General features: G+C 47.3%; 1 protein-coding gene across 8 annotated transcripts in view; it reads right to left on the minus strand.

The window, feature by feature from the left end:
* Ankub1 (ankyrin repeat and ubiquitin domain containing 1) overlaps positions 1–11,309 on the minus strand; it is a 33,374-nt gene extending 22,065 nt beyond the window's left edge. For 2 of the 8 annotated variants that reach the window (XR_012443069.1, XR_012443070.1), the window contains exons 1-3: positions 9,955–11,064; positions 7,709–7,852; positions 1,216–1,429 (exon numbers count right to left, since the gene is read on the minus strand). Coding sequence is in view for 6 of the 8 variants with exons in the window: in XM_074058964.1 (XP_073915065.1) it covers positions 1,216–1,429; positions 7,709–7,852; positions 9,955–10,044 (448 nt within the window). In the remaining 2 variants the exon portion in view is untranslated. The other 6 variants (XM_074058965.1, XM_074058964.1, XM_074058969.1 and 3 more) reach the window with 6 other exon arrangements.
* Positions 11,310–11,784: the final 475 nt, after the last annotated feature.

Here is an 11,784-nt window from a genome sequence, read left to right on the forward strand (position 1 = left end):
GTGGTGTGTGTGGTGTGTGTGTGGTGTGTGGTGTGTGTGTTGTGTGTGTGTGTTGTGTGTGTGTGGTGTGTGTGTGGTGTGTGTGGTGTGTGTGTGGTGTGTGTGTGTGTTGTGTGTGTGTGTGTGGTGTGTGGTGTGTGTGTGTGGTGTGTGTGTGTGTGGTGTGTGTGGTGTGTGTGGTGTGTGTGTGGTGTGTGTGTGTGTGGTGTGTGTGTGGTGTGTGTGTTGTGTGTGTGGTGTGTGTGGTGTGTGTGGTGTGTGTGTGTGTGTGTGTGTGTGGTGTGTGTGTGGTGTGTGTTGTGTGTGTTGTGTGTGTGTGGTGTGTGTGTGTGGTGTGTGGTGTGTGTGGTGTGTGTGTGGTGTGTGGTGTGTGTGTCGGGAGGACTCAGGCTCCGCTGCCACTAGCGACACTGCACAGCCTCACTTGAAGATGTACTTATTGCCAGAGGACTGGTTTCTCCACGCAATGACCTCAGGCTCAAGTCATTTTCTCACGTGGGTAAGACAGAGGTGACGGTGTGTCAGATTTGCGTTGTCTTGTTGATGTCTGGCTACAGCAGACATGACTGGAGTCTGTCTATCAGACACCTACTAAGGGAGCTTTTCATCCTGCACAGAGTTAGGGCCACAGTGATAAAGAGATTGCTTTAATAGACCTGGCAACATTTTTAAATGACTGCAACGGTGTGTATGGCTTGCACAGAGAGGAAGAAAAGAACATGCACTTGAACTTACTTAGACAGATGCTGAAATACACTTTGAAGAGAAAGCGACGAAGCGCTGTGACTTTTGCTGTCCCCTCCTGAGACATGAGTAAACCTGCTTTGAGGCCTGCCTCACTTGTCAGTCTACGGACCCTACACAGGGCCGAGCCTTGACGGTTTAAATCTGTGCTGTGCTTCCGAGGCTCCACCTTAGAAGCAACTCCCTTTGCTGTGACTTCAGATTCTAGCTCCTCAGAACAACGACGGCCGCCTGTGGAGGGGACTGAGTGCTTGGAGCGCCAGGACACCTGGGTGACATCTTTTCACACTTCTGATAGCTAAACTGTGGCTTAATTATTTTACAGTAAATAAGCAAACGAAGTTGACAGCTTGCACTTAAACTTCCAGATTTCCATTTTCTCTTGGAAAGGTGCAAAATCTGGTATTAACAAGCCCTGGTGCTGACAGCCCCGCCCCGGAGCTGGCAGTAGCAGGACAGAACTGACAGTACCGGTTTCGATCTGGTAGGCCTTCAGGCTGTTACAGTCGAACATCTCCAGGCCCTGGGGGGTCCGCAGACAGTAGACGCTCACGGGAAAGCCACATCTCAGAGTGACCAGCGTCCTCAGGTCAGACACTTTTTTACCAAGAAGGGAGCTGTCCACGATCGGCACGGTCTCCTGGGTGACAGCACTGAACACGTAGAGCGTGGGCTTCTCTTCTTCCTGCAGAAGGGGAGAAGGAGGGACTCAGTGTCTGCCAGTTAGGTTAGGGGTCTCCCAGCTCCGTTGCATGGGTGTGCAGGGTAGAAGCAAAGGCAGGTCAGATCTCTGGCTTCTGTGCTCAGGCTTGCTCCTCTGTCCAGAGGGCATTAACCAGGCCCCCTGCTTTAGTGAGGTGGCGACCTGGCAGGGCGCTGAGACCCTTCTTTCTTCTAGTCTGAAACCTGGTATGCATGTGCTAAGCTCACAGAGGTGCTTGCCTGGCCAGCACCCCCTGTGGCGCTGCACCCTGACTGGGAAACGCTCGGGATTCCAAACCTGTGGTTCACTGAAAAGCTTCCTGTCTGAGAGGTCAACTCTGGGGAGTGGAACTGAGCGGGGAGTTTTTTTCTGGTTGTGGGCTCTTCCTTGCTATATGGTTTGACTTTTTGCAAAACACAGTAGCCATATGCATTTATTTTCACTATTTGAAAAGGAAATACTAAATATAGTTTTTTGTTGTTGTTTTTACAAGTTTCCTTGTTCCTTTAATTTCACAATTTAAATAGGAAGCCAAGCAGAACTCAGGCATCTGAGGTTGAGTAAAAATGGAAAGTTTGGGGAAAATCTTAATCCTGGTAGCAACAGTTTAGTGGAGCCGAACCCAAACTGAAGCCAGCAATGACGAAGGCGGGGGGGGGGGGGGTGAGAGCATTTCCCCTTTTCTAACAGAGTGAAGCTGGCTCCACTTCCTCTCTGGCGGACTCAGGACTGTGGTACTCTTCAGTGGCTTGCGGTTGTCTGGGCAGACGGAAGAGCAAGTGCTGCCCCCAAGGTCCCTAGTAACGCAGGCTCTTAAACTCCCCTCACTGTCTCTCCTTCTCCCATCAAATACCTCTCTGGCTTCTGCTCCCGGCCACTTGCTGCGGCCTTCTAATACATCCCACACACTCCCTCCTCCCAGGCACATGGCCACAGCTGATCAGCATGCAGATCCCTGAAAAAGCCTTTGTGGCTGAGTGCTCTGACTGTGGTGTGCAGCCAGTTCAGTTCAGTTGTCCCTTCTCTGCTGCACGTGAAGCCAGCTCAGCAGGCCCAGCTGCTGGCTGAGGCTCCAGTGCTCAGAACACTTTTCCATGAGAGCTTCTGATGAATCCACTGGATAAGAACCCAGGATTCACCTTCCCTTTTCACCATGCTCATGTTTTCCTATGGCCCCATAAAGCCAGGGTCTGCACAGCTAATCCATGAAACACTCACAGGCAGGCAGAAATCTCTGAAAAAGAGGGACCAAAAGATAGTGCCGAAAAAGGAAATTTGTTTTCCTTTTCACAGATCCCTCTGACCTTTCTCTCCCCCTCACTATGGCTGCTAGCTTGTAGTGACAAATGATGTAAACAAATAACAAATGAAATGCAAATAAATAGAATAACATGCAAACAAAATAGTAGAGGCCCAAGTTGCTCTTAACAGTTAGCTAGCTGCTATGTAATGTTAGACAAATGAGGCCAAATAAGCATCTTGGAATATGAATCATCGTATATCTGTATCTATAAAGACTCTCTGTGAATATATGTCTGTCTGTCTGTCTATCTATCTATCTAGAGGTTACAGATGCAAGTAGTAGCAAGGGAGAATTGCAAAATACCTGGCAGCTTTAATGAAAGTCAGAAGTGAACAGAAGAAAATGTAAATGAAGCCAAATTCTTAAGTCTTAAGAAAATTAACACCTGTAGAGTGTGGGTTTTCGTTATTTTCTTTCCCCCCCCCCTTTTTTTTTTTTTTGCAGTTCTGGAGTTTGAACTGAGGGCCTTCACCTTGAGCCACTCCACCAGCCCTTTTTTGTGAAGGGTTTTTCGAGATAGGGTCTCGTGAACTATTTGCCCAGGCTGGCTTTGAACCATGATCTTCCTGATCTCTGCCTCCTGAGTAGCTAGGATTACAGGCGTGAGCCATGAGCACCTGGCCTTTTCTCTTTTCTTTTTTTTTTTTAAGCACCTGGGAACTTTTTGCCTTACAAATAAACAACAAATGTTGAGTGGCATCCCAGCCCATTTCATTCTTAATGTTTCTAGAACGTAGTTGTCACTACACAGTTTTAACTTCACCTTGTTTTTGTGGGAAGCTGCACTTCAATTCTAATGAGGCACAGTAGTTTCAGACACCTCTGCATATTGAGTATAAGAAAAGAGGACAGATGCTAATTAATATCAGCCTGCTAAGTCACATTGAGTACCTAGAGAAGGCATGTCTCTACCTGTCTATTTACAAATTCTGAATCAGGGCAGGCCGGCCAGTTACCCCCAAGGAAGTCAGATGCTATAAATAAGCCATACCATACACAAGTCGTCATTGGGCATACGTAATCATAAATCCCTTGAGAAACAAACCAAGATACCACAGAGCAAGCACCTTAGTTAAAACTCTCAGAGTTCCCTAGACATCTCATCGCTCGCACTCTTCACTGTAAGCGTAAGGAAGAAATACTATCTCTAGTGCGAAGGAAGATATGTACTTAAATATTGGTTTCCATCTCAATCAGTTCCTGTAAGTTTGATGGTAAAGCAGACCTTTTCCTCAAGTCCACACTGCCTACTATACACACGTGATAACAGGCAAGGGCAGTGATGACCCAATGACGCTAGCAAAAGTCCTCATCATTGAAAAAGCATCCCGTGCCTCAAAGAATGCAGACATACCAGCTCTGTGCTCTGGAAAACTGCAGGCAGTTTTCCAAGTCTTGTTATTGCTGTAGTGCATGATTAAATAGACACGAATTTAACTAGTTCCTTTCTTCTTTAACTATGTTTAACCGTGTTATGTTGTGCAAGTTAGTTCTACCATCTGGGAATCTAGGAAAGCCAGTCCTTCATTGTGGTATAACTTGGAAATATCACAAATGTGAACCAAAACCTTTTTTCGATGTTAAAAAACTTGTCAATATGCAGTTTTGAAACAAAAGTAGACGCTGTGCCATGAAATAAATCCAAGATAGTTGGGGTTTTTATTGTGTTTATATTGTTCGTGTAGACTACAAAGTTTTGCTTGAGTGACAGGAAGGAAAGACATTTTGTAAACATAGAAGTGATCTACCCTTAAATATATTTTTAAAAAGTCATTTTCTAGTGTTCCTGCATACTGCACTTTTTCCTTTAATGGTAAGGAAGACACATCTGAGAAAGGGCACGTGGGTGACATAGGAACGATGGGAAGGAGCATCGGGTTAGCTTTTCCTTCTTCAGAAAAGAACTACAAAAACCAACAGAAAGATTGTTTGCTGGGGGCCAGTGGTCACACATGTAATCCTAGCTACTCAGAAGGCTGCGATAGGGAGGACTGCAGTTCAAGGACAGCCCAGGCAAATGGTTCTCCAGACTCCCATCTCAAAAAAACTCATCACAGAAAAAAGGCTGATGGAGTGACTCAAGTGTAGGCCCTGAGTTCAAGTGCTAGTACCGCCAAAAAAAAAAAAAAAAAAAAAGGGACAGCCCAGGCAAATTCTGCAATGAAGGGTCATCTGTCCCAGTGCTCGAAGCTTTGCACTGAACCCTACTCTTGTCCTGGAGTCCAGCCTGCCCACACTGTAAGGAGAGTAGAGGTGAAAGAGCTTATTCAAGACAGCCACAGAGCACAATTACGAGTAGCAGGGCAGCCAACGCACAGAACAAAATGGACTGGAGATGTGGCTCAAGCAGTAGAGCACCTGCTTTGCACAAAACCTTGAGTTCCAATCTCAGTCCCACCAAGGAAGAAAGGAAGAAGAAGAGGAGGAAGAAGTAGTTTCTGCGGCACCTATTTCCAAGTTGTATTGCTGTGCAGTTTGCTGTGTTCTTACAGCCCTGGCATCAGGTGCCACACAACCCAGGTTTCTGTATGACACACAGATGTGCAGAGGTGCTGTCACACTTGCCTCCTTGTTTTGCCATGGGTTGTCATGGAAATTACTGCTTGAGTTCTGTCCACTGTTGTGACTTAAGGCCTAGAATAGTATCTGTAATCAGCTTGACATAAGAACGTGTTGAATGAATGAGTCAATAAAGGCCTTGGGAAGCAAAGATGAAAACTAATGAAGTGTGTGATAGTTGTCTGACTTTTCAGTGAGGATGGAGATGCCTTTCAGGGAGTCCCCGCCTTTCTATGCTCCCCCGATTCTCAAGGCAAAGTGCTCCCCTCTATTTTGCTCTGAATACAACAGGGTTCTTAGTTGCAAGCAGCAGGGACCGTGGATAATTTAGCAGAAAATAAACTGAAAGGCTTTGGGTAGCTCACATTGTTGTCAGGCAGATTAGCGGTGAGAGATTGGGCAGCCAGGACAATCTAAATCATGCCCCAGAATTAGTCCAGCAAGGCCACACTGCAGCCACCACTGAGCCCTCAGAGCAGGCATTGGACACGCTGCCAGCTGTGTGTCCAGGCCTGCCAGGACCCTCCCTGTGCCTCTGCTTCTCTGCCTCACTGGTCTTAACATAAAGTGGGGTGGATGGGCAGGCCTGGTTGGGGTGCCTGTCACACATCCATGTCCTTCGGCAAGGAGGCAGCCTCTGGCACATGTGTCTTGTAGAGTCTGAGGAGGGCTCAGCTCCCTATGCCCCTCCCTAGTTTCCCTGCCTCCACCAATCAAGTGCTGAGCTCAAAATTTAGTTAATTCCTTCTGATGGCATCCCTGCAATGTTGTGAGAAGCTGTGTTGCAGTAAGAGGTCAGGCTAACTCTGTAGGACTCTTTTTCTGGGGTTTGAACTCAGGGCCTACACCGTGAGCCACTGTTTTGTGACGTGTCTTCACTGCTTATTGATACTAAAATATGTTAAGAGTTCACTTTGACGACTGTAAGACATTTAATGCCAACTACGAGAACGTGAGTGCCCCTCCCACCACGTGGGCTTCACTAGTTCCTTGAAGTACGTGCTTGCAAAAGGGCATCCGCGGTGCGGTTCCAAGGAGGCCTGCCATGGAAGACACCCTGGGTGCCCAGCAGTCTGCGCTCACTCAAGTGCACTGCACCCTATGCACGGGAGGGCTGAGCGCCCCCAACTTGAAGCCGCGTGGCGTTGGCTGCATCAAGGTCGCAGAATCACACTTAGCACTGCTCATCAAAATCCCAAACATCACGGACGCCTGATCGCTTTTTCCGTAATGTTGCTCTCGCCTTCTCTAAAGTTCTCACTTTGTCACTTCGTGTAAGCACGTTTACTTTTGCCTTGCTCTTGGGCCATCTGCTCCCTGGGAGGTGCGTTTGCACAAAACAAAGAGCAGGGAAGCAGCAGATCACGCAGAATAGAGACACCTGATGACAAGTGGGACTCACAGAGACCTCTCCATGAGCTGCAGACTGTGCGAGCTAGGATTTTTGAAGTTTCTTTTTTTTTTTTTTTTTTTGTGGTACTGGGGTTTGAACTCAGGGCCTATACCTTAAGCCACTCCACCAGCCCTTTTTTGTGAAGGGTTTTTTTTTAGACAGGGTCTCATGCACTATTTGCCCTGGTTGGCTTCGACCTGCGATCCTCCTGATCTCTGCTTCCTAAGTAGTTGGGATTACAGGCATGAGTCACCAGCGCCTGACTCCTTTCTTTCTTTTCTACCTTTCTTTCCTTTCTTCTCTCTCTCTCTCTCTCTCTCTCTCTCTCTCTCTCTCTCTCTCACCACTCTTAGTTAAAACTGTGTACAGTAATTCACACATCAGGCAGACTTACGGTACGGGATGACATTTCTATCTTAGAGCAGCAACTCTTAAATGATTTGGTTCGCTTGTCTTTTAAAAACAATTCATGGAAGTTTAAGAAAATGACCCCAGAAAATCTCTAGACACATATTTTTGCATCTTTTACAATTTTCAAGTTTTTTAAGGCTCTTAAAGCCCAGCCACGGCCCCAAGCATGCATGGCTGCCTGCCAGACTTGAACACAGAAACACCTATCATTCTTGTTACTGAAGACCTCACTCCTCTGCCCCTCATCACTTTTCCCATGGAAGTGACCTAACCTTCTTCATCCCCTAGCAATAGTCCAGACCTGCCCTTAGGGTTGGTCTAAAATTTGCTTGTGGTGAGATTTGCATGACAGGATAGGCAGGCTGAAAGGGGACAAGGAGGGAAAGGGGAAAAGGGGTAGACAAGGGCAGCTCTGCCCAGCATCCCTGTCTTCTGCCCCTCACAGACAAAGATGCGTAAGGCCATTTGCACAAATGGGGAAGAGGAGAAGGCAAAAAAGAAAAGCCCTTTCTAAGTTATGAAATGCAGTTCGGACTATCCACAGCTTAATTTAAAGGGAGATGGACATCTTGGACAAGCGTTCTGCTCATCATACCTTCAGAAAGCATTTGAGAGTCGAGCAGAACGAGATCCCAACGTCAGCAAGACTCCAATTGTTCCTCAGAGCTGCTCCGGCATACACGAGCTCCAGAGACCGCCTGCTGTGCTTGTGCTCAGAGAGAGGGATGTGGAAGAAATCCTTAAAAAGCAACAGCACGCTGAGAAGACAGGGCACCTCTGCACTGCTGGCCCAGACTACTGTGAGGCCTCTCTCCCCCCGACCCCACTTAGCATTATAATTGTACTGGGTCAGCTGCACGGGGTGGCTCACCCCTGTAATCCCAGCTACTTGGGAGGCTGAGGTTGAGAGGATCGTGGTTCAAAGCCAGCTTGGGCAAACAGTTCACGAGACCCTATCTTGAAAACCCTTCACAAAAAAGGACTGGTGGAGTGGTACAAGGTATAGGCCCTGAGTTCAAACCCCATGACTGCCAAAAGAAAAACAAAAATTGTTTTGGGTCAAAGGGAAGAAGTGTTAGAGCGAGATCTTAACTTCGAGTCCACAGATCTCTTCAAAAGTTTATGCAGAGAATGTAGGTGGCAAAAGACTACATCTGGGGATGGGGGCATGGCTCGAGTGGTAGAGCGTTTGCTTAGCAAGCCCAAGGCCCTGAGTTCAAACCCTAGCACCACCACTAAAAAAAAGGAAACAAAACCGCATCTTCATTTTCATTAACTTTAAGTGAAATTAAGATTTTTTTCTTCTCCTTCTTTTCTTCTAATGGCACTGGGGATGAACTCAGGGCTAGGCAGGTGCTCTACCACTCGAGCCATGCTCCCAGTCCCCTTTTTATCCTTAGTTAATTTTCAATAAGGGTCTTATGTCTTTGTCTGGGATCAACCTCAGATCGAAATCCTCCTATCTCTGCCTCCTGTGTAGCTGGATTATAGGTGAGTACCACTCTACCTGGCCCCCTTTAATTATTCTTATAGGCAATAAACTAAAGTAGCTAACAGTAGTCAGCTGTACCTGTGACTTTGTCACTAATAAGAATCAAGTCACGTCACATTACTGTTGTGCAGATATTTCAAAATGTTATATATACTTATCACTTCTTCAAACATACATTATTAAATGCATGGGAAGAACTTCTTAGTTAACATGTTAACAAAAAGTCTTATAATACAGGCTGCTATATCACAAATTTGATTTTTTTTTTTTTTTGGCAGCACTGGCATTTGAACTCAGGGCTACACCTTGAGTCACTCTGCCAGTCCTTTTTGGAGAAGGAGATTTCAAGATAAGGTCTTGTGAACTATTTGCCTGGGCTGGCTTCAAACCTCAATCCTCCTGATCTCTGCCTCCTGAGTAGCTGGAATTATAAGCATGAGCCATGAGCACCTGGCACAAATTTGATTTTTATTATTAGAAAACTGTATTTCACTATAACTGGTTTCCATTTTGTTTTATTTGAGACCGGTCTCCCGGTGTAGCCCAGGCTAGCCTTGGACTCTCAATCCTTCTGCCTCGGCCTCCCGAGTGTTGGGATCACAGATGTGTACCAGCACACTGCACACACATTTTACTTTGTGCAGTTAAGGACATTTTGAGAAGGAGTTCCTAGACTGTACCATACTTCCAAAGGATCCATGATACATAAAGGTTAAGATCCTTTGTGCCAGAAGATCTAGGTTGAGGTAAGCTTCAAAATATCATTAACGAAGGCTCAGTAAATGCTCCTTAGCGAGTGGGAATGGCCTTTTCCAAGTCCAGGATTTGATGGCCAGGAACAAAGCACTGTGCTTCATTTTTCATTTTAGAGTGGATAGCTATAAGACATTTAGGCGAGAGCCACTCTGCCACATTGCTCCTAACTCAGCAGTGTGGCCCCAGGTAAGACCCTCCCGAGCTTCAGGCTTCCCAGCACAAAGAACTCCTACTACAAGTTCTCCACCATCCTCTGTGTCTCCAGAGCCCCTCCGTTCTTTATATCTGCTTGGTCCCTTCCAGGCATCTGTGGGACCCTGGGTCCACTCACCAGCCTAAAGTGAAAGTCCTGTCCTTGTCATTTTCTGAAGAATCGCAGTGGCTATCTGGCCCCACACAACCCACAAACTCCCTATAGGAAGCGAAATTTCTTTACTGGCTTAGTTTGCTGTCTGCCCAACAGTTCCAAGTTACCACATTCTTATCAATCTCAAGAAATCGTTCCCTGTGCTGAAAGCGTGCCTAACGTGCACGTCTTAACTTTCACTGGGTAACCAAAACGAATAGACTTTTTAGTGACTCCAGGACACTACCTTTATCATCAGCTTGACGGCTTCCACCGTCTCGTCTGCTGCCACGTCGAACGGTTCAAAAGATCCTTCAAAAGCTATGAAAATCCTCATCGTGCAATTAATTACCTTCTCAGACACAAGACAAAAACCAAAGCAGCCTGTGTTGAAAGATGCTGCTGGACAAATTCCAGTTCCAGCAGCAAAATTGGTGGCCGGGGCAGCAGTCCCTGTGTAGCCTTGAAGGCGAGCTGAGAGCGTGTGACATGGCACAGTCTGGGCAGCAGCAAACGCTCCTCCGCTCAGGTGGCGGCCAACAGCCACACAGCTCCTGCGTTATGGAAACCAGCAGTCTTGACAATGGTGAGGCAAGTGTGAACACGCTCCAACACGTGGTGCCCAAAGGCATCACCTTCCCCCGGCCCTGCAATTCTCATTTACTCATTCCAGCTGATTGGAGCCCCCTTAAACATGGACGCTCGACTGGGGTACCCTGGCACAGGGTGAAGCAGAGGTGACGGAAAGTGAGATGACCCTGAAGTGCGCAGTGAATGACTCTGAGTTGAAGCATTCTGGTTTCCATAACATCTCTGCAGACTTTCCTCTGGCATTTCTAATCCTGCCAGGGATGCAGAAAACAATGCTCGCTGGCACAGGAGGCGAGCGTGTGACAAATGAGGTTCCTTTCCTGTCCTGCTTCAAGAGGTCTGCTGAGTATGCCGCCGACAGTTCTTTTAGTCCTTGCCTTTCTTCATGTCGCTTACAATTTTCAGTTGTGTCCTTCTGGCACTTGGTGGTGGGAATTCTTTCAAACCCCACTCAGAGTGCATGGAGATGCTGGGCGTGGTTCCTCACGTCCAGAGCAAGCGTTTGGCTGGGATTCTGCTCCTCGGCAGCCCTCGTGATGATGCACTGGCGGAAAGCCATTGGGTCCGACCGGTTTTTCTTATGTGCAAACCCGCCTTCTTCCTGATGGCTCCTGAGAGGTCAGCATCCCCACCTTGCACTTCACACAACGTGAGTCACATGTCAGGTGCTCAGCAAAAACCCTGTTTTCTGATTCTCTTTTACTTCCCAGCCTGAGATTCCCTGTAAGAAATATGAGAAAGTGGGAGGCAGGAGAGGGCAAAGAATTTCACTGCAAAGCTGACGTTGTCTCGTGTTTTTCAAATGTGTTGCAACATAACATGACATTGTCACGCCATCTCCGTGGGACAGAAAGCGTATTAATGGAGGATGGAGGTGATGTTTCACTTCCCTGCTAACAACTCCCCCACCCGCCCCCTGCAGCTACTGTGCTTGGTGACTGCAGAGGGCTCAGAAGTGCCCTCGGTTGATGCCAGGACAGTCATGTGCCCTCTCAGAGAGTGACTGCTGAAGACTACCAGAGGGCTACCCTTCTTCTTAAATGTGGACAGCTCTGCAGAGGGCCCCTGCAATCCAGGCTCTGGCTGGCCCCTGCCTTTCGGCTTTCTTCTTCCTGATTCTACTTACAGCTCTCCCTTCGGTCGTTCAGAGAAGTATCCTCCAGAGTTGCAGGCATCTGAATCCCAGTGTCAGCTTCTGCTTCCAGAGACTTCCATGAAGTCAGACGGTGTTAAAGAAGCTCACATGCTTCAAGAAACTACAACTGCCTTGTGTGCTTCCTGAACCACGTATTTATTTATACATGTGCATGCCTTACACTACTGCACGGTTGCCTTTTGGAGTAAATGTCCATCTCAAGGTGACATCATTAAGGACTTGCTCCAGCCGTGTTTGTAATGTGAACCTACTCTCCCCATCACAGATGGGGCAGAACTGAGCAGTAAGAGTCTTAATAAGACTTCATGGTTGGAATGGTGACAGGCAACT

This window comes from Castor canadensis, chromosome 17, assembly GCF_047511655.1.
Source record: "Castor canadensis chromosome 17, mCasCan1.hap1v2, whole genome shotgun sequence".
In the NCBI taxonomy this organism is placed as follows: domain Eukaryota; kingdom Metazoa; phylum Chordata; class Mammalia; order Rodentia; family Castoridae; genus Castor; species Castor canadensis.